Here is a 27,993-nt window from a genome sequence, read left to right as displayed (position 1 = left end):
CGGTAGTGTATGTTACATGATACGATGTATAATTTCTGGCTTTGAGAAGCAGATTTGATCCCCTCGTCACATCTTCTCTTGCTGCTGTATGAAGATTTTGATTTTCTTTTAAATTATTTGTAAATAATCATTTCAGAGACATTTTCCTAATGAAATAACAGACGGCCCAGAATCCGCAATTGTGTTTATGACTCATATTTCGCCTTATATTTACAATAGACGGTCGGATCGCAGCACTCCTTGGAGGTGTCGCCCTCTATTGATCGGCCCCATGAACACTTCTGGTCGCTGGAGAAGGTAATGGCCGCCGGTCTCCAGAGCTGGAGCGTGTTATTGGTATTTTTCTTTTTCAAGTGAACAGGAGGAATCTCTAACACCGCGCTCTGCTGCGCTGATGTGTCGGCGTTGTACAGTACGGAGCAGTGTAAGGCCTCATGCACACGACCGTGGTGTTTTTCTGGTCCGCAAATTCCAGGACCGTGTTCCGTGGAATGCTATGTTCACACGATTAACAAAATATGTCTGAAAATACGGAGCTGTTTTCAATAGAGTCTATGAGAAAACGGCTCCAAAAACGTCCCAAGAAGTGTCCTGCACTTCTTTTGACGAGACGCCACTTTACGCAACGCGTAAAATGACAGCTCGTCGGCACAGAACATCGTAAAACCCATTCCAAGCAATGGGCAGATGTTTGCCGACGTATTGGAGCCGTCTTTTCAGGCGTAATTCGAGGCGTAAAACGCCTCCATTACGTCTGAAAAGAGGTCGTGTGAACATACCCTAAGCGATGAAGGAGAAGCAGTACTCACCACTGCGCTGCTTCAAACAGCTGATCAGCGGCGGTGCCAAGAGTTGGGCCTCCACCAATTAGATATTTATGGCCTATCCTGAGCATAGGCCATCAATTTTCTCTCACCAAATAACCCCTTTAGAGCCATATAAATCCCTATCTAGTTAGCTCCCCTAGTGGTGGCTGCAGGTAGCTAGAATCTTATGTAAGTCTATGGGAGCTGTATATATCTGTATGTAGTGAGCTCCCCCTAGTGGTGGCTGCAGGCAGAGGAATGTTATCATGTAACTCTATGGGAGCTATATATATCTGTATGTAGTGAGCTCCCCCTAGTGGTGTCTGCAGTCAGCAGAATGTTATCATGTAACTCTATGGGAGCTGTATATATCTGTATGTAGTGAGCTCTCTCTTGTGGTGACTGCAGGCAGCAGAATGTTATCATGTAGCTCTATGGGAGCTGTATATATCTGTATGTAGTGAGCTCCCCCTAGTGGTGTCTGCAGGCAGCAGAATGTTATCATGTAACTCTATGGGAGCTGTATATATCTGTATGTAGTGAGCTCCCCCTAGTGGTGACTGCAGGCAGCAGAATGTTATCATGTAACTCTATGGGAGCTGTATATATCTGTATGTAGTGAGCTCCCCCTAGTGGTGACTGCAGGCATCAGAATGTTATCATGTAACTCTATGGGAGCTGTATATATCTGTATGTAGTGAGCTCCCGTTAGTGGTGAATGCAAGCAGCAGAATGTTATCATGTAACTCTATGGGAGCTGTATATATCTGTATGTAGTGAGCTCCCCCTAGTGGTGACTGCAAGCAGCAGAATGTTATCATGTAACTCTATGGAAGCTGTATATATCTGTATTTAGTGAGCTCCCCCTAGTGGTGGCTACAGGCAGTAGAATGTTATGATGTAACTCCATGGGAGCTGTATAGATCTGTATGTAGTGAGCTCCCTCTAGTGGTGACTGCAGGCAGCAGAATGTTATCATGTAACTCTATGGGAGCTGTATATATCTGTATGTAGTGAGCTCCCCCTAGTGGTGACTGCAGGCAGCAGAATGTTATCATGTAACTCTATGGAAGCTGTATATATCTGTATTTAGTGAGCTCCCCCTAGTGGTGGCTACAGGCAGTAGAATGTTATGATGTAACTCTATGGGAGCTGTATATATCTGTATGTAATGAGCTCCCTCTTGTGGTGACTGCAGGCAGTAGAATGTTATGATGTAACTCTATGGGAGCTGTATATATCGGTATATAGTGAGCTCCCCCTAGTGGTGACTGCAGGCAGCAGAATGTTATCATGTAACTCTATGGGATCTGTATATATCTGTATGTAGTGAGCTCCCTCTAGTGGTAGCTGCAGGCAGCAGAATGTTATCATGTAACTCTATGGGAGCTGTATATTCTGTATGTAGTGAGCTCCCTCTAGTGGTGACTGCAGGCAGTAGAATGTTATCATGTAACTCTATGGGAGCTGTATATATCTCTATGTAATGAGCTCCCTCTTGTGGTGACTGCAGGCAGTAGAATGTTATCATGTAACTCTATGGGAGCTGTATATATCTCTATGTAATGAGCTCCCTCTTGTGGTGGCTGCAGGCAGCAGAGAGTTATTATGTAACTGTGTGAAGGGATGCAGGGCATTTGTAGCTCCGTCCTATACATATATATATATATATATATATAATGAAATTGATCAGCCTAGAACATTGGATCTATTTAAATTAAATAAAATGATATGTGAGCTTCAATCCTTATCTGTCCCAGATCATTGCAGATAAATACCATTAACCTCTTCACCATTCTAATCTACCGGGACTATTATGTTTGATCTCTCATTCTATTAGACCGGCAGTAATGTTAATAATTCCTTAGAGCATCATGAATATTATCGTTAACCCCTTAGATCGCCCTAGACCACCAATAAAGCAATTAATATACCAGGAATACTATCACGGACCTCTAAAAATGTGTCATATATGTAGGACATGCAGAAAGTTTTCAAATTGAATACAATGTGGGAGGGGGATTTTGTAGTCTCCTTCGTGGACACCGACAATTTTGGAAATCCCCATTTAAAGGGAACCTGTCACCAGCAATTCACCTATTAAACCTGCAATACCTGGTGGTAGTGGGGGGAAAATCATTTTTGCCTGAGTTAACCCCGCCTCCTTACTTTTGATTGACAGCTCCTCGCCTCCCCCCAGCACACACAAAATCCTGCGCTTGAGCATTGATGTCCTATTCTGGTGCATGCGCTTAATGTGACACCATAGTAACGTGACACCATAGTAACGTGACACCATAGTAACGTGACACCATAGTAACGTGACACCATAGTAACGTGACACCATAGTAACGTGACACCATAGTAACGTGACACCATAGTAACGTGACACCATAGTAACGTGACACCATAGTAACGTGACACCATAGTAACGTGACACCATAGTAACGTGACACCCTAGTAACGTGCCACCATAGTAACGTGACACCATAGTAACGTGACACCATAGTAACGTGATACCATAGTAACATGACACCATAGTAACGTGACACCATAGTAACGTGACACCATAGTAACGTGACACCATAGTAACGTGGCACCATAGTAACGTGACACCATAGTAACGTGGCACCATAGTAACGTGACACTATAGTAACGTGACACCATAGTAACGTGACACCATAGTAACATGACACCATAGTAACGTGACACCATAGCATGCACAGTAACTAGATTTGGGGCCCGGACGAAGCAGGGAAGGGTGTCAGACCAAACACGACGGGTGCATGTGCTCTATCTCAGACGAGATTTTGGCATTCAGGGCGGGCCAGTTTTCGGCAGTGGGTGGGGCATAAGAGGAAAGAACGAGACTGGCGGATTATTACCATAAAAAGCGTGAAATGTTTGCAGACCGTTATTTACAGAGGAGGAGTTTAGGAGCGGGATAACAGCAATGAACTTTTGACAGCAGCGACCAGCGAGGGGTGAGGATCTATAGGTGAAATGCTGGTGACAGGTTCCCTTTAAATCCTGTGTTTATTCTTTTTGTTGTCAGTGGAGCCTAAAAGTCGCTCTAACGTTGCTGCTGCTTTTACTGCAGCTCGGTTTACGGTCACCCAGGTGTATGGGGGAGGGGCATTGCGATCCTGACTTTGCTATGGAGCCTCATGAATTCCGGTTTCGCCCCTGGCGGTCATTGTGATCTTATGACCTCTTGCGCTCTCTGAGGGACGCCAAAGATATCCGGTCTAATCCGGGCGCAGGATCGCAGATCTGCTCGTTTTATGCGGTTATTATTTAAGTTCTAAGAGATTTTGTATCCACTTTCAAGTTGTTTTTCACTTTCCCTTTTGTATTATAAGCAGGAGGTTATCTGAGGTCGGGCACAAAGCGAAGCTTCCACACAAAGACGGTAATGAGAGGAACGCGCTGAAAGCTGCGCCGCAGGAACGGTGATTAAACGTTCATTAAAATACATATTCTAATGTGTTGTGTAACCGAAGCAGAAAAAACATTGTCGTGTTTATTACCCCAGTACTGTGCTCGCTGCGGCTGCGCAATGCCTCCGTCAACCTGCAGGGGCGCTGTAGATATTGCTGTCTATGGGACGGGCTGGTCAGGGAGGATAGGACGACTTCCGCCACAGAACAGGACACAATGAATTGCTGCATTTTTTTTCCCCGTCCGCAATTGTGGACTCAAAAAACGCAGCATAATAGAGTAGCAGCAAAGTGGGTGAGATTGGGAAGAAAAACATCCACGCGGTGCGGAAATACTGAGCGGAAAGAACGCTCGGAAATGGCATTTTATTCTGCAGCACGTCAATTGGATTTGCGTAAACGCAGCTTATTTGTTGCGGGTTTTCCCCATTGATATCAATGGGAGGTAAATGCAACAAATAGCAGATGTTGCGTTTTTTGCGTCGGGTTCGCAGCGATTCTGCCGCAAAAAATGCAACTCTGAATAAAAAAAACACTATAGTTACCTAGGAGTCTGTGCTTCTTCCTCCAGGCCGGACTCCTGAGATGACACTTCATCCCACGTGACCACCGCTGCAGCCAATCACAGGCCAATCACAGGCTGTAGCGGCGGTCACATGGATGAAACATTATCCCAGGAGGCCGGTTAATGCAGCAGTTTTCCGCAGCGGGTATTTTGGGCGAAAAACTGCACCACAGCTTGGTGCGCTTCTTCGCCCGGAATTCCCTGTGGCGCACAGGGGGGATACATTGCGTGTTTTTACGTAGCGTATCCGCACCGTGTGAACATTGTCTAAGACTGAAGGAGATCGCTGGAGTATTTTGCACCAAATTTTCTAAAAGGCGCACAGCTTAGGCCCTGTTCACACTGAGGTTTTTTTACACGTTTTTTGACGTGGAAACCGCGTCGGAAAACGTCAGAAAATGCCTCCCATTGATTTCAGTGGGAGGCGGAGGCATTTTTTTTCCCACGAGCGGAAAAAAACGCTCATTTGCAAAAAGAAGCGACATGCCCTATCTTCGGGCGTTTACATGTCTGACCTCCCATTGGCATCAATGGGAGGCAGAGCAAGCGTATTTCGCTGTGTTTTGCCAGTGGCACTCAATGGGCGCAAGCGAAAAACGCGGCAAACGGCATGAAGGCCGATCAAAATCTGCCACGGAATTTTGAGGCAGAATTTTCTGCCTGCAAAAAAACTCTGTGTGAACAGGGCCTTACAAGTCGTTTTTCAGCTGTGAGCAGGCGCGGTTTTGCCCCCACAATCATATGACCCAGAAACGACTTTTTCATTGTAATTATTCCTTAGTGTTTCAGACCCAATAATGCATTTTTGGGCGCACTTTTTGCCCAGCAGCACCCAGAATATCTCCGAGCTGCCGCCTACCAGCCGAGGAGACGGGGTGATGATGGTGGCGATCCAGCTGTGACTCACAATCTACAGCACCAAGAGAACAGAACAGCGCGGCCCCTCACAATGTGAATGCGGGTTCAGTACAGACGCCCCACAAGCCCCAGTTTTGGGGGTCGTAAAGTGGGGTCCATTCGTTCGACCCCTTATTTCTTTCACAGAAATGAGGTTTTCCCATTAAGGACTTGCACGGCGTATTCTCGCTCATTCCCGTTATAATATACTTTGTTTCAATTTCTGACCATTTTCAAGATCACTGCTTGTTGCCAGTGAAGCCATCTAGTTTGTAAACCTGTCCTGATCATATCCCGCTGACACAGCTGCATGACTCGTTACAGTGACCCTTGTAAGTAAACAATCAGGGTGCAGTCACAAATAGCGTAAAAATACGCCACAAAATACACAACAGCAATTCCAGAGATTTCCTGTCGACATTGCTGTACGTTTGTATTGAGTTTTTCAGTGCGGAATTTCCCATAGCTTTGAAGTTCATTCCGTATCCAAAATCCGCAACACGTCCAGAAACCGCTGCGGCAAGTGTTTCCAAACCGGTACAATGACACGCAGAATTATAAACCACGTCCTTGTTGCAGATTTTGTTTCCACCGATAGGAATACATTGTGTACATTTTTGCAGTGGATTTTTTTGCTATGGAAAATTACAGCACATGTGACGGCACAAGGTTTTCATTCACTGACAGCAAGCATTTAAATTTAAAGATGCAGTCTTTTTACAATGATTAAGCTTTATTTTTTGTACAGGTTTGAAGGATTCTGGGTAAAAGCAGTAAAAATGCTAATTGTCTGCAGTACGACTCATTTCCTTCCATTTTCTTTCCCTGAACAGAACACGACAGTAAAACGAGAATAAACCCACAACCAAATCAACCCGTAATTCATCAGATGGGGAAAAAATTACCTTCTGCTCTGAGTACAGACAAACAATGCATCGGAGGCCGGGGGAGGGGGCGGACGCGCGCTGCTGACTCCTGGAGCTCCGTCTTGTTGCCGGGTTTTCAATTATTTTAAACATAATGATAAATTGTCTTTCATTTTCAAAGTGCAGTTTATCTACAGAAATCGTTGCTAAATAACGTTATTTGCTGGCGTCCCTGCGGCTGCAGCTCCAATATTGTATTCTAAATCTGCCGTACGCACTGAGCACAGCGCCGGCCATTATTCACGGGCTTAGTATCACATCGTACAGACACCGCAGCCCAGAGCCGCCGCTCGCCACACATTTATTCTTCTTTGTAAATTAGCCTGGCACCAAGTTCTGCCTACTGGCGCCAAAGCTGCGGGTGCAGTTCAGTTCGAGATCTTCATAAATAAAACTGCAATAACATCACCACCTAGTGGCCAAACAACATATGACAGGAAAACAATCACAGAAGTGACTCCAAATTTACTCTTTTATTTCCCTCTAATTGCATTTTTAAAAAAAAGGAAACTGCTCCCCCGTCCTCGTTACCTTTAGCAGACGGACATTTCTCTACAAGCCACGAGCGCTGGTAACTGCTATTTGTCTTTGGCATCAGCAGTTCTTCATCAGGACAGTTATGATCAGCGACTCCAGCTCAGCTGCATTGTCTATTGGAGCCTCATGTAGTCTAAAATCCACTTCCTATCTCATGAGAGGCTCAGGCTGCTGCTCTGTCCCTCCACCATACTTTACACTGCAGCTCTGCTCGACCAAACTATAACTTTTAGTGTCTCCAGCTTAGTTGCATTGTCTATTGGGAGTCTGAAATCTACTTTCTGTCTCATCAGAGGACTTAGGGTATGTGCACACACACTAATTACGTCCGTAATTGACGGACGTATTTCGGCCGGAAGTCCCGGACCGAACACAGTGCAGGGAGCCGGGCTCCTAGCATCATAGTTATGTACGACGCTAGGAGTCCCGGCCTCGCTGCAGGACAACTGTCCCGTACTGTAATCATGTTTTTAGTACGGGACAGTTGTCCTGCAGCGAGGCAGCGAGGCAGGGACTCCTAGCATCGTACATAAGTATGACGCTAGGAGCCCGGCTCCCTGCACAGTGTTCGTTCCGGTACGTCAATTACGGACGTAATTAGTGTGTGTGAACATACCCTTAAAGGGAAGGTGTCACGAAAAAATTTTTTTTATATATATTATTGCTTTTAGTATGTCATTAAAATAAATTTTATTTATTTGAGGTTTTGTGTTTTTTTTTCTTTCTTTTACTTCTCTGCTTTGTTCCTTTCCTCCATGCTTTAAACTACAGTTCTGCTCCATTAGAGTACAGCTATAAGTGGCTCCAGCTTGGTTGAATAATATATCAGTGTAGGTAAGAGCGATCCGCCTGGAGTCCAGAACAGGGGAAAGATTTGTGCTGCTGCCTTTAATTTACAGAAGACTGCCTAGACTGGATACCATCCTGACCTAGTCCTGCTTACACACCTGAGGGTTTGTTACAATGTATCAGTGTAGACAATCCAGCAGCAATCCAGACTAAGAGCTCTTAGGGTATGTTCACACACCCTATTTACAAAGCGTCGGCACACATCTGCCCATTCATTTCCTCTGTCAAAAGACTGCGCGTAAAAAAGACGCACTTGCCATTACGTCTGAAATTGCGGAGCTGTTTTCTCCTGAAAACAGCTCCATGATTTCAGCCGTAACGGACGTGTACGTGTGAACATACCCTGACAGCAAGCAGAGGTCCTGAAATGGTGAATAATTTGAACGCAAATATATTAGTCACAGAACGGTTTGTTATACAATAATTACATTTTATTTACATAGAAAAATGTCTAACTGATGATAGAACTTCCATTCGGATCGGACGAGGCTCAGAAAATAACCAAGAAACCGGCGCAGAACGCGGAAACCTGCAGCCTGGACGTGAATTACTGGAGCGGCGACGAGACAACGTGGATTCTGGATTTTATAAAATAGAAGGATACCTCCTTGTTTGTTGCAGCAGATTCAGTAGTGATTGTAGCAGAGCGATTTCCGTCCAGACACGAGGTCACTACAGTCAGGACGCCGCGAGACGACCGCCCTGTGTGACTGACACAACCTCCCCGCACTCAGGGACAGCGCCATCCACCCCGAGGAGACGACATGGTGAATAATCATGACCGTTCATCTATGGGGAGGGGTGATGGGCACTCCAGGACCAGAGATCTTCCCATCAGCCGTTCGCTTCGTCCTCATACGCAATAGCGATCCCTCTACGGCCCTGCGCAGCTTTCACAACCGGCGTCTCTCCCAGAGCCTTGTCCAGTCCCTGCCAGCTCCGGGAAGACAGGAAGGACGCTGGAGAAGAAAGAGGGAAGAGGTTTACATTAGACGTAGAAAAGAAAACGACATCTCCCACAATGCAGTAGAAATGTGAATGCAGCTCTGGATGTGACTGGAGTATAAGATATGATGTCATTCCAGATCAAATTAAAGTCACGTCAAAATTCTGTTCCGGCAATTGTGATCCACAGTGCACAAGTCACAACACAATCTGCAAGAATCTTTAATGTATGTTTTCCGCCCGGATCACATGATATATTACATGAAGATGGCCGCTCCTTACCTGCAGGCCCCAGCTCTGATACGGTGGTATTACTGTTCCTCTGTGCCAGGGTCATACTCGGCTCTTCCTTTGAGGTTTCCTCCACCGCTGTTGAGAATCGAAGAGACCTCAGCTCCCCCGTGATCAAGGAGACATCTGTTCGGTCTGCGTCTTCAGGGTTAATCTCCGGAAACACCACATGAGCGGGACCACCTAGGAGGGCATCACACGGCCGTCAGGCGCAGGAAGAACACACGTGTTTTACATAAACATCTGCTCTCCTTTCCCTCCATGGTGCTTTACACTGCAGCTCTGCTCCAGAAGTATACAGCTACGACCTGTATATATGCATTGTGTATTGGAGTCTCGGGTGGTCTGAGCTTTACCTCATCACTACAATCCCCATCAGGAGACATTACATGATACGAGGGAGTTGCCATCTCTGCCCCCACCCCACCCCCCCATCATGTTCCCGTTAGTGTCACCCACGCTCCTGGTTTCCCCCTTTTCTCCACGTACCTGGAAGTAATTCCCGGAAGTCAGTGATACATCGGCCGCCCCACTCCCGCGCCGGGTTACAGGCCACCTCCATCTCATCCGGGGTGATGATTGGCCGGTAGAAATCCGAAGAGTCCAACAGCGAGTTTTCGGGGCACGCCACCAGCACGAAGATGTCTACCTCCGGGAAGTTAGCCAGCTTGGCCGGGTTCAGCTTCCCCATAGACAGCAGGTAACTCTTCTTACCAGCCCGACGGACGACGCTCTTCAGGTGCGAGAGAGCAGAGAGATAGTCTGAGACCCCCAGGGTGCCCACCAGAATACCCACCACCCGGGCATCGCGCGCCTTCTCTATCAGGTAGAAACGTTTCATGAGCGCGCGGTTGACGTGAACGCCTTCTCTCCTGGACTCGGCGGTCACTGGGTTAAAGCTAAAGACGGCGCAGCGCGGCCAGGTCAGCAGAAGGTTACTGAGCGTCGGCCCTTCGCCTCCCACGTAGAAGACGCTGTAGCCGTCCGGCCAGACATTGGGGTCCGGAGAGAACTTCCTGCCAAACTTGTAGACCTCGCCAGGCGTGGGCGCCTCCTCCAGCCAGGACAGCTTACAAAAGGCAACGCGGGGGTAAGAGGCGGCGAGGCGTGTTTCCAGTTCACCTGCAGATAGAAGAGCGGCGTGTTCAGCGGGTCAATGGGGGCCATCGCTGTGAGGCGCCGTCTATAGAAAACCCAATACAAGTAAAATAACAGACAAGAGCGACACCTGCAGGCGGCAGGAGTAACAGCAGCACAAAATATGCCGTACATTATAATATATTATAATAGACCTGAAGACCGCAGCCGTAGTCACATGATGCTCCGGTGCCGGGTGCGGTCCATAAACATACCGAGAATGTGATCATACACGACATCACCGAAAACCACGACCGGGGAGTCTCGCTCAGGGAACAGGCTCTGGAAAGCCTCGGTGCAGCGATCCACGTCCACGGCTTTACGTCCAAACACGTATGTGACAGGCAGCCGCCGACACGGGCTCAGACAGGCCCGCCCATAGTGTACGAGAGCGTCAGCTCCGACGTGTTCTGCCGCCACCTCGTCCACACAGCAGCTGCCGGGAGGCGACACCGAACACGTTAATATGAGAAGTAAATCGCTGATCAATACAAGAGCTGGAAATATAAGGCCTTATTCACATGACAGGGATAGTCGGCCGGGTCACAGCCTTTTGTTTAACGGCCGCAGTAAGAACGATAGACCTCAAATGGGGCTATTCACACGGCCTGTTTATAAAAAATAAATAAAAAATGGAACTTGCCCTATTTTGGGCCGTTCTCCTGGCCGCACGGCTCCCATAGAAGTCTATGGGGCTGTGTAAAGCACGGCCGTCACTTGGATGTGATCGGAGTGACGGCCGCGCATTCAGCCGCTCGCTCTCTCTTTTTTTTTGCTGCCACAGCCCCTTTGTAGATGCCCCCCCCACACCGGTCCGTACATAGCGCCACCGTAGCTCCCCGTAAGAGCTGAATCTCTATAGTCACCGGCCACAGCGTTGCCGAAGCTGTGGCCGGGGATTCCGCTCCAGGAGAAATCACTGATGTCACTGTCCATATATGGACAATGACATCAGGGGCAACTTCTGAAGCGGAGATTCCTGGCCAGAGGGATTCTGCTCCTACAGGGGGCTACAGTGGTGCCTTCTACAGGGGGGGGTGCCATACACGGGGGTGCTACCTACAAGGGGGCTGTGTGTTGTTATCTACAGGGGGCTTTAGGAACGGAATCTAGAACGGATGCAACACGGCCGAGAAAAATGGACCAAAACGACCGTTAATATCGGCTGACACTCGGACCCTGTCGTGTGAATAAAGCCTTATTCACATCGGTCGGGTGACGGCCTTTTTTTTTTTTACGGCCGTCACACGGCTGCTTTAAAATCAATGCATGTCTATGGGGCTTTTCACACGGCCGTTTTTTGTTTTTTTTTTAACGGACTGTGTGGACGGCACGGGAAAAAACGGGACATGTCCTATTTTTGCCCGCTTACCTGGATCGCTGAATAGACTCGATTCTATGAGGGATCTGTCAAAACGAGTGAAAATCGGCCGTTTTACATGGCTGATTTGACACCCGATCGTGTGAATAAAGCCTAAGGTCCTGTGCACACTTGAATTTTTTGGCGCTGATTTTAAACGTGGAAACTGCGTTGGAATCAGTGCCATAAAAACTGACAACATCGCCCAATGATTTCAATAGGAGGCAGAGGCATTTCTTATCCGGCGGCTTTTAGCAGCTCGCGGGGAGAAAAAAAAGCGCCATGTCTTTTCTTGCGTTTCGGAGCATTTTTTTTGCCTGCGTCCTTTAATGGACCGTGGAAGAAAAACACTGTGAAAAACCGCGGCACAAAAGCACAGGCAGGTCAAAATCTGCCTCTAAATTCCTGGAGGAATTCTGAGGCGGATTTTTTCTGCCTGCAAAAAAACTCAGTGTGAACAGGGCCTTAGAAATATCAGTTTCTGGTAAAGCTGGGTGAAAAGCAGACCGGCCGCTGTTACTGCTCGCACGGGTGAGGCCCAGACTTCCGCCTGGTTATAGGACGACCCCCGAGCGAATAGCCTGGAGGACAGACACTGTGGGGTTTATCAGTCATCACCCAGCTTTCCCAGAGTCCTGAATGACACATCTGTTATATATGCAGCATTATAAGGCCAGGGGAGACGCCTCACTTTAATTATGCAAAAAAACATGTCAGGACTTTGAGAAAGTTGGGTGACAACCGTCGTGGGAGGTGAAATGGCGGCCATGTTGGTTGTCACCCAGCAGAAGATAGAAGAAGAAATGACTGTAGGGTAAATTTCAGAGGAGGAAGCGGATGATGCCGGCCCCTCACCTGCCATAAGACGTGTCCCCCAGGATGTAGGTCTTCGCTCCCGTAGCCTCCTCCAGTTTTCTGGCTATAGGGACGGAGCAGACGAGGAGATCATCCGGGAACTGCAGAGCCACCTGGGAAATAAAGAGCCGTCCGGTCTTATGTAAATGAAGCCCAATTATCATATAATGAAATGATCTACAACTTTCTAATAGACTTTGTGTTTCAATTCTTCACCATTTTCAAGATCTCTGCTTACTGTCAGTGAATGGGAGCATTCTTGTTTTCGTCCAAAGGTTAAAAAAGCTCATCTTGATCTAGTTCTGCTCACACAGCTGATGGGTCTGTATCAGTGTAGATCGGAGAGATTTGTGCTGCACTGATACATTGTAACAAACCCTCAGCTGTGTGAGTAGGTCTTTATCAGGATGGGTTGTCATCCTCTGGATATAAACACTGTTTCCATTCACTGATTACAGTGGTAGTCATGGCAACTGCTTCCCTGTATTTAACATAAGAAAAAGGGTTGTAGTCCTATACCGGCTCTATAGTCTATGAAGCGGCGGGCACCAGCTGGTGATGTCATTTATCAGGGTCTGACCGCCCAAACTTCAGCACCGGGAGAAAGATCAGGTCACTGTACCGGGTAAGTATGATCTAGATATCCCCAATGTGAGACCCTACAAAGTAACGCAAGTCTAAAAATAAAGGGTAACTCCTACATCAAGAATGTGGCCGGGAGAGGATAATAATAATATAATAGTATGGGGAGTCAGTACCCTTCCTGTAATCTGGAGGGCGCCGGATTATCGGACGGGACGGTTACGCACTTGTCTGAACATCACAGACCTTTTTTGTTCCCTTTTCTTTAATGAAATGAACCGTCTTCTGAATTTCGTAAACCTCGTCCAGCGTCGCGTCAGCGGTCACAGCTTCACTTGGCTCAGGAGGACTCAGCTCCCGATGAATAATATCCGCGCCATCACTGCTGAACAGAGCAGTCGCCATCTTACCGCTGTCACAATCTACAGAACAGAGGACACAGAACATTTTATGAGCCTGTACGACACTTTGTTGCATGCAGCACAGAGTATTTCAGGAGAGGTGTGTGCTGATCTTCTGGAGAGTCATAGGCAGGAAGTTACAGAGAAAGGACCAGGGTACACCAGCAGCACAGAGTATTTCAGGAAAGGAGTATGCTGATCTTGTGGGAGGACAGACTGGGAGTTATATAGTGAAAGGTAAAGGGTGCCATAGCAGCACAGAGTATTTCAGGAGAGGAGTGTGCTGGGGCAGTGATCACGTTAGTTGAGGACAAGGCTGCATGTGACTGTAGGATCTGTATTTCCATTATTCTCTATATATAAGACAATAGAATATACCGCACCTCTCCTCTTATAGTGCCCACGATCAGGAGCTCAGGGTCCGCACAGAGCACACTGACAGCGGCGCAGCCTCCACATGGACCCCGGGCTCTCCCGGAACTCTGCCGGCCACCTCCAACATGGCCGCCTGCACCGGCCGGATTCTAGACAAGACGTCAACGTGATGACGTCACCACAACAGACCAGACTGAACGAAGAGCTGAGCGGAGGAGCAGGTAACAGCAGCGGCGACCTCAGTGATACCTGCGACTGCTCGTGTCCCCCACTGTGATACATTGTAACCACTAATGCCCCCCAACAGTGATTCCTGTGACTGCTCGTGTCCCCCCCCCCCAACCACACTGATACATTGTAACCACTAATGCCCCCCAACAGTGATTCCTGTGACTGCTCGTGTCCCCCCCCCTGACTGTGATACATTGTAACCACTAATGCCCCCCACGGTGATACCTGCGACTGCTCGTGCCCCCCCCCCCACTGTGATACATTGTAACCACTAATGCCCCCCAACAGTGATACCTGCGACTGCTCGTGCCCCCCCCCCACTGTGATACATTGTAACCACTAATGCCCCCCAACAGTGATTCCTGTGACTGCTCGTGTCCCCCCCCCTGACTGTGATACATTGTAACCACTAATGCCCCCCCACGGTGATACCTGCGACTGCTCGTGCCCCCCCCCCCACTGTGATACATTGTAACCACTAATGCCCCCCCACGGTGATACATTGTAACCACTAATGCCCCCCAACAGTGATACCTGTGACTGCTCATGTCCCCCCCACTATGATACATTGTAACCACTTGTGCCCCCCCGGTTCAGTGCACTTGGTCCTGATATACGGCGCATATTTTATTGGAGTTGGCCGCGGGCCGCGGCGGTTATTCAGCTGTTACTCATGAGGGAAATATTTGCGCAGTCGTTACGTGTAGCGATGAATCAAGATCATAATGTCGTCCTCTGACCTGCGCCTCGTAGTGCGATACCGTACGACCGCCACAAGTCGTGAGCAGGAAGTCACAATGATTCTTGACCCTCAAATATCCGATTATTGGGAAACGAGAGAACACCAAAAACCTGATTTATGAGCATTTTCTTTTTTTTTTCTTTTTTGGGTCGTCTCTGATTTTGTCGCAGTAATGGACCCAGCGTCGACCACGAATGTCACCGCCTCCCTGCGCTCTGTAGAAAGATACGCCGCGCTCGTGCTGCAGAAGATGGATAAGATGAGGCAACAGCTGGAGTTCTGCGACCTGCGCGTCCACCTCGGTCAGGCGGTATTTGGGGCGCATAAGTTGGTGCTGGCGGCGAGCAGTCCTTACTTTGCAGCTCTGCTGTCCGGTGGCATGAAGGAGTCGTCAGGTGACGTGGTGCGGATTCAGGAGGTGGATCCCGCCATCTTCCAGCTGCTGCTGGATTTTATTTACTCCGGTAATTGGACGATTATTATTCTCTGACGCCTGAATAATCTTTATATATTGCGGTGTATCAGAGCTGAGTGTGCTGTTGCGGTGTAGCAGAGCTGAGTGTGCTGTGATATCCCGTTGTGTTGTCTGTGGTTTTCACAGGACTGTAGATGAGATCACACTACGCAAAAATTACAAAATCAGCTCTGCTACATCTGTAAGTTGTTGCATTGTCCTGTCAAGTTCTTAAATCTCTATTCAGCCATCTCTAGTCCTATCTGTTCCTGGGGAAGGTGAGAGACAACTAATACGGCCGCCATCACAGCTTCCACAGATTAGTCACTCAGCTTTTCCAGAACCCTGAAAGGCAAATAACTTTATATGGGTGCAAAGGATGTATGAGGGCAGGTAGACCTTAATGTATAGATGTCTGTGGAAGACGAATACTTCACTTGGTCCCAAATCATCTCCCCCAGAAACCAAAAATTGTGAACCATCGACTCGCTCTCATCTGTCCGTTTGCTATAAGTTCTCCCCAGTTTTATCTGTTGCTGGGAAAGCTGGGTGATGACTAATCCGTGGTTATCACCCATCCCTCACCCCCTCTGCTCCTAGGTGATCCCATAACTAGACAGTAAATAAACCTGGGAGCAGTAACGGCAGCCATCTTTTTTTATCACCCAGCTTTCCCAGAAGAGGACAAGGGGCTTCTATTCACTATCCCTCGTTTTCTGTTCTCAGGCTCGGTCCTCATCAGTCCAGAGAACGTGCAGGAACTGATGACAGCGGCCGACATGTTGCAGCTGAACCACGTGGTGGCGCTGTGCTGCGATTTCTTAAAGGAGCAGATCGATCCAGGTAATTGCATTGGATTCTTCCAGTTCTCGGAGCAGCTGGCCTGTCAGCACCTGTTAGAATTCACGGAGTGCTACATCCACGCACATTTCCCGGAGGTGCAGCAGGAGGACGAATTCCAGACACTGACAAAGGAGCAGCTGATCCGCCTCCTGCGCAGCGAGGACTTGTGCATAGAAGACGAGCATCAGGTGTTCTCCGCTGCAATGTCCTGGCTCCAGAAAGACACGGCCACGCGGAAGAGACATGTGGTGGAGGTCCTGGAGCCCGTGCGCTTCTCCCTGCTTCCTCCGCAACGACTTCAGAAAAATATCGAAGGTAAGAACGGTCGACGTCCACCGTTTCCTCCAACAGGAGCGGCCCATAGCCCTGAGCCTGTGTCTCCTTGTTCCAGAAGTAACAGATTTCAGCCTGCGGGTGGCGCTGCAGACACTTCTGAGGGAATACTGTGAACCCAGCCTGTCCCCTAAAGATAAAAAGCTCTTCAGCTTACTCCAGACCTCCCGTGTCCGACCGCGCAGGAAAGCGCGCAAATTCCTCTATGCCATAGGTAAGGCTGACATGAAGGATCGTGGGAGGAGGGGGGTCGTACCGCATAAGCTGTCTGATCCTAGAGACTGTGACACACGCTCCTTCCTCCATACAGGGGGATACACGCGCCTGCAGGGTGGACGGTGGAGTGACAGCAGAGCGCTGAGCTGCGTGGAGCGCTTCGATACGTTCAGTCAGTACTGGAGCACGGTGTCTTCCCTGCACCAGGCACGTAGCGGGATGAGCGCGGCCATCCTGGAGGGAAAGATCTACGTGGTTGGAGGTACGTCCCACGTCACGTAATCTATTATATATGATCTCCGTGCATTGACTTCGTTCTGAGCTTGTGCAGCAGATCTGAACAAGCAGAGCTGCAGTATAAAGGAGGGGGGAGCAGAGCACAAGTTTGAGGAGCTGAATTTCAGACTACCTCAGACGCTAATAATAAGATGTACCTAAACTGGAGTCACTGATCGTGTCTGTGCAGAACGGCTGTGTAACCCTTTCACTGCCAAGGTCGTATGTAATCCGCGGTTAGAATATAAGTATCTTCGCTTAAAAATAAAACCTGGCTCAGTATCCTAGGTGCAATATTCGGGGTACAGTGCTCAGCTGAAGTTGGGGAGCAACAGGAACAGCTTTACTTTCTGGTTCTGTGTCTCTGGAGGGAGGAGGGAGGGGAAGCTGCAAGTGAGAGCAGGAAGAAAAATCCTGTACAGACTGCAGTGACCCCGGGAAGGGGGGTAGAGAAACCTTTTACGTTATCACCCCTCTTACCATTCGGAATATATGTGATTTAGTGGGGTCTTTTTTTTTTCTAGTATAGGGGGAGGAGCAGTGACACATCTTATCACCCCCTGCGGCTTATCAGACATTGTGCACTGGTGATTGTGAGGATCTGCGGACAGAGACATAAGTGACAAGAACTCCGCACATCTCCCCATGGAGCAGAGAGAGAACGTAGACAATGAAAGCCGGCGTAGAATTCTAGGACCACAGCTACACTACATGTCCACCTATAATTCTAATCAATAATCCTGCTCATACTATGAATATAATGCCAGAAATACGGTGAAGACTGACACTGTCCGGCAGAGTAGTAGGTGAAAGAGCGCAATGGGCATGTAAAGACACGACAGATATATATATACCATTCAGGGTTGGAGTAACGCCACATTATGGACCCCATAGTGGTGGCGTTTTGTGGTTGTCACCCGTGTGAGGCGCCGAGACGACTCTGAAACAGCTGAATACGAGATTAGGACTTTTTTATTTGCTCTGTAGTAACGCCGCGTCCTCTGCAGGTGAGAAGGACTCTATGATCTTTGACTGCGTGGAATGCTACGACCCTGTGAGTAAACAGTGGACAGCGGTTCCCTCCATGAATCAGCCACGTTGCGGCCTGGGAGTGTGTTCCTGCCACGGCGCCATTTACGCAATGGGTAAGCGTCGCTCCTTTATTGACCGTAGATTCTATGGCGACATTGTATTTGTATCCCAGCCGGAGAATGGTAGGATTGTTCCTCGTTGCAGGCGGCTGGGTCGGAGCAGAGATTGGAAACGGGATTGAGCGCTACTCACCAGAGGAAAACACCTGGCAGATCGTGGGGCGGATGTCCGTGCCGAGATATAACTTCGCTTGTTGTGAGAGACAAGGTGACGCTCGCACTTCTGCTGTATAAAAAGATCGGATGTCCATTGTAATTCCTAGTGAACCAGACGTTCCTGTTATAATTCTCATGTATAATCAATCATCTGATGACTTAGTGTAATAAAGTAGTGCCCCCTAGTGGCCATCATGAAGATGACAATGCATACAGGTAGGGGGAAACTTTCTAAAAATTCCATGAGCTCAGTACAGGAGAAGTAATGTAATGTATGTACACAGTGACTCCACCAGCAGAATAGAGAGTGCAGCTCTGGAGTATAATACAGGATGTAACTCAGGATCAGTGCAGGATAAGTAATGTAATGTATGTACACAGTGACTCCACCAGCAGAATAGTGAGTGCAGCTCTGGAGTATAATACAGGATGTAACTCAGGATCAGTACAAGATAAGTAATATAATGTATGTACACAGTGACTCCACCGGCAGAATAGTGAGTGCAGCTCTGGAGTATAATACAGGATGTAACTCAGGATCAGTACAGGATAAGTAATGTATGTACACAGTGACTCCACCAGCAGAATAGTGAGTGCAGCTCTGGAGTATAATACAGGATGTATCTCCGGATCAGTACAGGATAAGTAATGTAATGTATGTACACAGTGACTCCACCAGCAGAATAGAGAGTGCAGCTCTGGAGTATAACACAGGATGTAACTCAGGATCAGTACAGGATAAGTAATGTATGTACACAGTGACTCCACCAGCAGAATAGTGAGTGCGGCTCTGGAGTATAATACAGGATGTAACTCAGGATCAGTACAGGATAAGTAATGTAATGTACACAGTGACTCCACCAGCAGAATAGTGAGTGCGGCTCTGGAGTATAATACAGGATGTAACTCAGGATCAGTACAGGATAAGTAATGTAATGTATGTACACAGTGACTCCACCAGCAGAATAGAGAGTGCAGCTCTGGAGTATAACACAGGATGTAACTCAGGATCAGTACAGGATAAGTAATGTATGTACACAGTGACTCCACCAGCAGAATAGTGAGTGCAGCTCTGGAGTATAATACAGGATGTAACTCAGGATCAGAACAAGATAAGTAATGTAATGTATGTACACAGTGACTCCACCAGCAGAATAGTGAGTGCAGCTCTGGAGTATAATACAGGATGTAACTCAGGATCAGTACAGGATAAGTAATGTAATGTATGTACACAGTGACTCCACCAGCAGAATAGTGAGTGCAGCTCTGGAGTATAATACAGGATGTAACTCAGGATCAGTACAGAATAAGTAATGTAATGTATGTACACAGTGACTCCACCAGCAGAATAGTGAGTGCAGCTCTGGAGTATAATACAGGATGTAACTCAGGATCAGTACAGGATAAGTAATGTAATGTATGTACACAGTGACTCCACCAGCAGAATAGTGAGTGCAGCTCTGGAGTTTTGGATAACTCTTTCCCCCATAGAAAATAACGGGTCAGATTGGTTTGATATTCTGCTCTCTTTGTTGTGATGCTGGAATCTGGATCTGTTATAATTTTTAATTTAGGGCTGATCTACGTGGTCGGTGGAATTAGCCACGAGGGGATAGAACTTTTTTCAGCTGAAGTTTTCGATCCCATTGCCAAGCGCTGGACATTGCTTCCTCCTATGGGGACCCGCAGGGCATACTTGGGCGTAGCCTCTTTAAACGACTGCTTGTACGCGGTGGGCGGCTGGAACGAGCGCCAGGATGCTCTGAACACCGTGGAGAAGTTTTCTTTTGAGGAGGTATTGAGTTGACTTCAAATATCTGGTAAATAAGGACAGCGGTGCAAATAATGGGGTAAATGTAGATGAAGCTTCATCATTGTATAACGAACGTTCAGTAACTTCCTATAGACTTTGTGTTTCACTGTGGAGCGTTACACTACAACTCCCATCATTTCACTTGTCAAATCCTCTAGGTCTTAATACCGCAGTTCTCATTCCTGATTTTCTTTGCATTGTAGGAGCAGTGGGCAGAGGTGGCACCGATGAGGATCCCCAGAGCGGGCGTCTCTGTCATCAGTGTGAATGGGCTGCTGTATGCCGCAGGGGGAAGAGCCACCGTGCAGAATTTCTCAGCCCCTGTGACCTCGGACTCTGTTGAAGTCTATAACCCACATACAGATTCCTGGACGGAGATCAGCGGCATGATAACAAGCCGCTGCGAGGGGAGCCTGGCAGTTCTCTGACTAAGTGCTGCAATTTTGGCTGGTGGTGCAGCCTGATGATGCCACGTGCCACGAGTCTGGTGGTGTTATTAGTAGATACTGCGGATGTTGGAACCTGGTGATTTATAATCGGGTGCAGTTACAGATAAGAGTCCCTGTCACTCTTTTTGCCACATTGCTTTGGGTGCTTGGAAGTGTTATTACCAACAATGCCAGGTAGGGTGTAGAGGCGCCACCAATGGTTTGGGCTTTTGCCAGCTGCATAAACCACGAGAGGCAGCGACTAACCGAAGAGAAGCGCAGAATAACGAAAGACTTATCAGCTGCTGGGCACTAAACCTAAAGTATGCACCTTATAATAGTACTGGAGCGTTATAAGAGGAGCGGCTGATATCAGTCACATATGATGTAATGTCTCTGGAGGATATAATAGTACTGGAGTGATATAAGAGGAGCGGCTGATATCAGTCACACATATGATGTAATGTCTCTGGAGGATATAATAGTGCTGGAGTGATATAAGAGGAGCGGCTGATATCAGTCACACATATGATGTAATGTCTCTGGAGGATATAATAGTACTGGAGTGATATAAGAGGAGCGGCTGATATCAGTCACACATATGATGTAATGTCTCTGGAAGATATAATAGTACTGGAGTGTTATAAGAGGAGCGGCTGATATCAGTCACATATGATGTAATGTCTCTGGAGGATATAATAGTGCTGGAGTGATATAAGAGGAGCGGCTGATAGTCACACATATGATGTAATGTCTCTGGAGGATATAATAGTGCTGGAGTGATATAAGAGGAGCGGCTGATATCAGTCACACATATGATGTAATGTCTCTGGAGGATATAATAGTACTGGAGCGTTATAAGAGGAGCGGCTGATATCAGTCACATATGATGTAATGTCTCTGGAGGATATAATAGTACTGGAGTGATATAAGAGGAGCGGCTGATATCAGTCACACATATGATGTAATGTCTCTGGAGGATATAATAGTACTGGAGTGATATAAGAGGAGCGGCTGATAGTCACACATATGATGTAATGTCTCTGGAGGATATAATAGTGCTGGAGTGATATAAGAGGAGCGGCTGATATCAGTCACACATATGATGTAATGTCTCTGGAGGATATAATAGTACTGGAGTGATATAAGAGGAGCGGCTGATATCAGTCACATATGATGTAATGTCTGGAGGATATAATAGTACTGGAGTGATATAAGAGGAGCGGCTGATATCAGTCACACATATGATGTAATGTCTCTGGAGGATATAATAGTACTGGAGTGATATAAGAGGAGCGGCTGATATCAGTCACACATATGATGTAATGTCTCTGGAGGATATAATAGTACTGGAGCGTTATAAGAGGAGCGGCTGATATCAGTCACATATATGATGTAATGTCTCTGGAGGATATAATAGTGCTGGAGTGATATAAGAGGAGCGGCTGATATCAGTCACATATATGATGTAATGTCTCTGGAGGATATAATAGTACTGGAGTGTTATAAGAGGAGAGGCTGATATCAGTCACACATATGATGTAATGTCTCTGGAGGATATAATAGTGCTGGAGTGTTATAAGAGGAGAGGCTGATATCAGTCATACATATGATGTAATGTCTCTGGAGGATATAATAGTGCTGGAGTGATATAAGAGGAGCGGCTGATATCAGTCACACATATGATGTAATGTCTCTGGAGGATATAATAGTACTGGAGTGATATAAGAGGAGCGGCTGATATCAGTCACATATATGATGTAATGTCTCTGGAGGATATAATAGTGCTGGAGTGTTATAAGAGGAGCGGCTGATATCAGTCACACATATGATGTAATGTCTCTGGAGGATATAATAGTACTGGAGTGATATAAGAGGAGCGGCTGATATCGGTCACATATGATGTAATGTCTCTGGAGGATATAATAGTACTGGAGTGTTATAAGAGGAGCGGCTGATATCAGTCACACATATGATGTAATGTCTCTGGAGGATATAATAGTACTGGAGTGTTATAAGAGGAGCGGCTGATATCAGTCACATATATGATGTAATGTCTCTGGAGGATATAATAGTGCTGGAGTGTTATAAGAGGAGCGGCTGATATCAGTCACACATATGATGTAATGTCTCTGGAGGATATAATAGTACTGGAGTGATATAAGAGGAGCGGCTGATATCAGTCACACATATGATGTAATGTCTCTGGAGGATATAATAGTACTGGAGTGTTATAAGAGGAGCGGCTGATATCAGTCACACATATGATGTAATGTCTCTGGAGGATATAATAGTACTGGAGTGATATAAGAGGAGCGGCTGATATCAGTCACACATATGATGTAATGTCTCTGGAGGATATAATAGTACTGGAGTGATATAAGAGGAGCGGCTGATATCAGTCACACATATGATGTAATGTCTCTGGAGGATATAATAGTACTGGAGTGATATAAGAGGAGCGGCTGATATCAGTCACACGTATGATGTAATGTCTCTCTGGAGGATATAATAGTACTGGAGTGTTATAATAGGAGCGGCTGATATCAGTCACACATATGATGTAATGTCTCTGGAGGATATAATAGTACTGGAGTGATATAAGAGGAGCGGCTGATATCAGTCACATATATGATGTAATGTCTCTGGAGGATATAATAGTACTGGAGTGATATAAGAGGAGCGGCTGATATCAGTCACACATATGATGTAATGTCTCTGGAGGATATAATAGTACTGGAGTGATATAAGAGGAGCGGCTGATATCAGTCACACATATGATGTAATGTCTCTCTGGAGGATATAATAGTACTGGAGTGTTATAATAGGAGCGGCTGATATCAGTCACACATATGATGTAATGTCTCTGGAGGATATAATAGTACTGGAGTGATATAAGAGGAGCGGCTGATATCAGTCACACATATGATGTAATGTCTCTGGAGGATATAATAGTACTGGAGTGATATAAGAGGAGTGGCTGATATCAGTCACACATATGATGTAATGTCTCTGGAGGATATAATAGTACTGGAGTGTTATAAGAGGAGCGGCTGATATCAGTCACACATATGATGTAATGTCTCTGGAGGATATAATAGTGCTGGAGTGTTATAAAAGGAGCAGCTGATATCAGTCACATATGATGTAATGTCTCTGGAGGATATAATAGTACTGGAGTGATATAAGAGGAGCGGCTGATATCAGTCACACATATGATGTAATGTCTCTGGAGGATATAATAGTGCTGGAGTGATATAAGAGGAGCAGCTGATATCAGTCACACATATGATGTAATGTCTCTGGAGGATATAATAGTACTGGAGTGTTATAAGAGGAGCGGCTGATATCAGTCACATATGATGTAATATCTGGAGGATATAATAGTACTGGAGTGATATAAGAGGAGCGGCTGATATCAGTCACACATATGATGTAATGTCTCTGGAGGATATAATAGTACTGGAGTGTTATAAGAGGAGCGGCTGATATCAGTCACATATGATGTAATGTCTCTGGAGGATATAATAGTTCTGGAGTGATATAAGAGGAGCGGCTGATATCAGTCACACATATGATGTAATGTCTCTGGAGGATATAATAGTGCTGGAGTGATATAAGAGGAGCGGCTGATATCAGTCACACATGATGTAATGTCTCTGGAGGATATAATAGTGCTGGAGTGTTATAAGGGGAGCGGCTGATATCAGTCACACATATGAATGTCTCTGGAGGATATAATAGTGCTGGAGTGATATAAGAGGAGCGGCTGATATCAGTCACACATGATGTAATGTCTCTGGAGGTTATAATAGTGCTGGAGTGATATAAGAGGAGCGGCTGATATCAGTCACACATATGATGTAATGTCTCTGGAGGATATAATAGTGCTGGAGTGTTATAAAAGGAGCAGCTGATATCAGTCACATATGATGTAATGTCTCTGGAGGATATAATAGTACTGGAGTGATATAAGAGGAGCGGCTGATATCAGTCACACATATGATGTAATGTCTCTGGAGGATATAATAGTGCTGGAGTGATATAAGAGGAGCAGCTGATATCAGTCACACATATGATGTAATGTCTCTGGAGGATATAATAGTACTGGAGTGTTATAAGAGGAGCGGCTGATATCAGTCACATATGATGTAATGTCTGGAGGATATAATAGTACTGGAGTGTTATAAGAGGAGCGGCTGATATCAGTCACATATGATGTAATGTCTCTGGAGGATATAATAGTTCTGGAGTGATATAAGAGGAGCGGCTGATATCAGTCACACATATGATGTAATGTCTCTGGAGGATATAATAGTGCTGGAGTGATATAAGAGGAGCGGCTGATATCAGTCACACATGATGTAATGTCTCTGGAGGATATAATAGTGCTGGAGTGTTATAAGGGGAGCGGCTGATATCAGTCACACATATGAATGTCTCTGGAGGATATAATAGTGCTGGAGTGATATAAGAGGAGCGGCTGATATCAGTCACACATGATGTAATGTCTCTGGAGGTTATAATAGTGCTGGAGTGATATAAGAGGAGCGGCTGATATCAGTCACACATATGATGTAATGTCTGGAGGATATAATAGTGCTGGAGTGATATAAGAGGAGCGGCTGATATCAGTCACATATGATGTAATGTCTCTGGAGGATATAATAGTACTGGAGTGTTAGAGGAGCGGCTGATATCAGTCACACATATGATGTAATGTCTCTGGAGGATATAATAGTGCTGGAGTGTTATAAGAGGAGCGGCTGATATCAGTCACATATATGATGTAATGTCTGGAGGATATAATAGTACTGGAGTGATATAAGAGGAGCGGCTGATATCAGTCACATATGATGTAATGTCTCTGGAGGATATAATAGTACTGGAGTGATATAAGAGGAGCGGCTGATATCAGTCACACATATGATGTAATGTCTCTGGAGGATATAATGGTGCTGGAGTGATATAAGAGGAGCGGCTGATATCAGTCACACATATGATGTAATGTCTCTGGAGGATATAATAGTGCTGGAGTGATATAAGAGGAGCGGCTGATATCAGTCACACATATGATGTAATGTCTCTGGAGGATATAATAGTACTGGAGTGATATAAGAGGAGCGGCTGATATCAGTCACACATATGATGTAATGTCTCTGGAGGATATAATAGTGCTGGAGTGTTATAAGAGGAGCTGCTGATATCAGTCACACATATGATGTAATGTCTCTGGAGGATATAATAGTGCTGGAGTGTTATAAGAGGAGCGGCTGATATCAGTCACACATATGATGTAATGTCTCTGGAGGATATAATAGTGCTGGAGTGTTATAAGAGGAGCGGCTGATATCAGTCACACATATGATGTAATGTCTCTGGAGGATATAATAGTGCTGGAGTGTTATAAGAGGAGCGGCTGATATCAGTCACACATATGATGTAATGTCTCTGGAGGATATAATAGTGCTGGAGTGATATAAGAGGAGCGGCTGATATCAGTCACACATATGATGTAATGTCTCTGGAGGATATAATAGTGCTGGAGTGTTATAAGAGGAGCTGCTGATATCAGTCACACATATGATGTAATGTCTCTGGAGGATATAATAGTGCTGGAGTGTTATAAGAGGAGCGGCTGATATCAGTCACACATATGATGTAATGTCTCTGGAGGATATAATAGTGCTGGAGTGATATAAGAGGAGCGGCTGATATCAGTCACACATATGATGTAATGTCTCTGGAGGATATAATAGTACTGGAGTGTTATAAGAGGAGCGGCTGATATCAGTCACATATGATGTAATGTCTCTGGAGGATATAATAGTACTGGAGTGATATAAGAGGAGCGGCTGATATCAGTCACATGTGATATAAATGTCTCTGGAGGTTCTCAGGACTGGAGATGTGACATAAAGTAGGGATCATGGGGGAGGGGAGGTCTCTGCACTTCCTGTCACTCATCCCATTGTAGAACGTCATCCTTTCCCCAGCCTGAAATGGCTGATAACAGGGAACAGTAGATAGTTTTCACCTTTCATACAGTCAGCCTCTCCTCGCCCCCCTCCCCCCGACTGAAATGGCAGATAACAGAGAGCAATAGTCTGTTTATCTGCACAACAAAAGGTGAACTGTAGATGTAGTGATCCTTATAACAGCCGGGATCATGTCAGCAGGAGTCTACAATGAAATGTGACGCTCATCTCCACTTCTAAAAAAGAAAAATTCATAACAAAACCTTTATGAGCTATTTCATTATCAAAAACGATGTTGCATTTTAATTAAAGCCCATCTCTGGTAAATCCGTCCTCCATGCACTGACTTCCTGTTGTGCAAAGCTGCAGTGCAAAGCATGGCGGAGGAACAGAACACCAGATGGATTACAGACTCCCTCCAACTCCTACAGACAATGCATCTGAGCTGGAGTCACTGATGACGTTGGTGCCCTGATGTAGCAGAGCTAAAAGCAGCTGAGACTGAAGACAAACGGGAGAAGGTGTAAATGATCCGGAGGTAGCGAGTGCGGAGCGGACCCAGAATCTGGCGTTGGGTTCGTTCACACGTTCTGGTAGAGGAGGTACCGCGCAGCAGTCTCGTCCTGTGCGTGACCGTGATGCTTTACACTGCCGCTGGCTGTATACCAGATTTATTTATATGGACTTACACGTGTACACAAAACGGCCGAGTTTATTATAATATTTCTAGATTTTGTTTAGGGAAATAAAATATTTTTTTTATATATAAATTTGTCTTCACGTTTCTTTAAATATCTTCTGCCTCGGAGTTACTCCACTGTATAGCTTCATTAGCATATAATGTGGAGTTACTTTGCTTTACTTATTTTGTATTGATCTTTGGTCACATGTCATATACTCTAGTCACATCCAGAGCTGCAGGTAAAATGTTGCCATTTTCCTGTTGGCTCTCAGCCTCTCCTATTTCTGGATCAGTGTCAATATAGAAAATGCTATGCTGTCATGCATGGTGGGAGATGTCGTTTACACCGGGTGTAAAAAAAAAAAACTTACATAGCCCACAATGCAGTGCAGCAGAATTCAGGGCATTATGGGAGCACACTTAGGCCTTATTTAGTTGGAAAAGTATTGTAGCTATGTTTAACTATCCATATTCTGGATGTCACCCCCGCATCCCCTGCGGTTCTACTGGATCAAACGTACTACACCATTGCTGTAAGTTCAGTTTAGCAGACCCCCGGGGGTGCAGGTTATTACATCCGCAATACATTGGTACGATACACATGCCTGATCAGTTAGGGGTGTGTTGGTCAATACGGTGGTAACTGTTTTCAAATGGAAAATAAAATAATTATGGGTGCAGCTCTTGGTGTGATTGGAGCATAAGATAGGATGTAACTCGGGAT

The 27,993-nt window shown here is 46.2% G+C and overlaps 2 protein-coding genes and 1 long non-coding RNA gene across 4 annotated transcripts; 2 read left to right on the top strand and 1 right to left on the bottom strand.

The window, feature by feature from the left end:
- The first annotated feature begins 207 nt into the window (after nucleotides 1-207).
- On the top strand, nucleotides 208-7,495 carry LOC142657014 (uncharacterized). Of its 2 annotated transcripts, none has more exons than XR_012849784.1 (3): nucleotides 208-297; nucleotides 4,169-4,258; nucleotides 6,542-7,495. It is a non-coding gene; the product is annotated as an uncharacterized LOC142657014 (long non-coding RNA). The 2 variants fall into 2 exon arrangements; XR_012849785.1 differs by having other exon boundaries at nucleotides 219-297; nucleotides 4,172-4,258.
- A 934-nt stretch (nucleotides 7,496-8,429) lies between these two features.
- On the bottom strand, nucleotides 8,430-14,097 carry DPH2 (diphthamide biosynthesis 2). Its single transcript, XM_075832066.1, has 7 exons — nucleotides 13,975-14,097; nucleotides 13,437-13,612; nucleotides 12,609-12,721; nucleotides 10,609-10,829; nucleotides 9,746-10,378; nucleotides 9,248-9,439; nucleotides 8,430-8,979 (listed from the first exon to the last, which is right to left on the bottom strand). Exons 2-7 carry the CDS (start codon nucleotides 13,593-13,595, stop codon nucleotides 8,855-8,857), a joined length of 1,443 nt encoding a protein of 480 aa, XP_075688181.1. The 5' UTR covers nucleotides 13,596-13,612; nucleotides 13,975-14,097; the 3' UTR covers nucleotides 8,430-8,854.
- A 47-nt stretch (nucleotides 14,098-14,144) lies between these two features.
- On the top strand, nucleotides 14,145-21,072 carry IPP (intracisternal A particle-promoted polypeptide). Its single transcript, XM_075832065.1, has 9 exons — nucleotides 14,145-14,187; nucleotides 15,110-15,403; nucleotides 16,120-16,551; nucleotides 16,628-16,783; nucleotides 16,880-17,047; nucleotides 18,069-18,206; nucleotides 18,298-18,420; nucleotides 19,943-20,163; nucleotides 20,385-21,072. The coding sequence occupies exons 2-9, from the start codon at nucleotides 15,112-15,114 to the stop codon at nucleotides 20,607-20,609; spliced, it is 1,755 nt and encodes a 584-aa protein (XP_075688180.1). The 5' UTR covers nucleotides 14,145-14,187; nucleotides 15,110-15,111; the 3' UTR covers nucleotides 20,610-21,072.
- The last annotated feature ends 6,921 nt before the right edge of the window (nucleotides 21,073-27,993 follow it).

This window comes from Rhinoderma darwinii, chromosome 7 (assembly GCF_050947455.1).
Source record: "Rhinoderma darwinii isolate aRhiDar2 chromosome 7, aRhiDar2.hap1, whole genome shotgun sequence".
In the NCBI taxonomy this organism is placed as follows: Eukaryota; Metazoa; Chordata; class Amphibia; order Anura; family Rhinodermatidae; genus Rhinoderma; species Rhinoderma darwinii.
The sequence above is the reverse complement of the archived record's forward strand: the minus strand, read 5'-3'. Positions and strand labels throughout refer to the sequence as shown.

Bases quoted from the DNA above. Each gene is read 5' to 3' on its own strand.
- IPP (XM_075832065.1), top strand. From the start codon at position 15,112: ATGGACCCAGCGTCGACCACGAATGTCACCGCCTCCCTGCGCTCTGTA. The intron at 16,784-16,879 runs GTAAGGCTGACA...TCCTCCATACAG, and splicing joins CAAATTCCTCTATGCCATAG to GGGGATACACGCGCCTGCAG. The intron at 20,164-20,384 runs GTATTGAGTTGA...TTTGCATTGTAG, and splicing joins AGAAGTTTTCTTTTGAGGAG to GAGCAGTGGGCAGAGGTGGC.
- DPH2 (XM_075832066.1), bottom strand. From the start codon at position 13,595: ATGGCGACTGCTCTGTTCAGCAGTGATGGCGCGGATATTATTCATCGG. The intron at 12,722-13,436 runs GTCTGTGATGTT...TTTATTTCCCAG, and splicing joins AAGAAAAGGGAACAAAAAAG to GTGGCTCTGCAGTTCCCGGA. The intron at 10,830-12,608 runs GTGAGGGGCCGG...GCCTCCCGGCAG, and splicing joins GGGGACACGTCTTATGGCAG to CTGCTGTGTGGACGAGGTGG.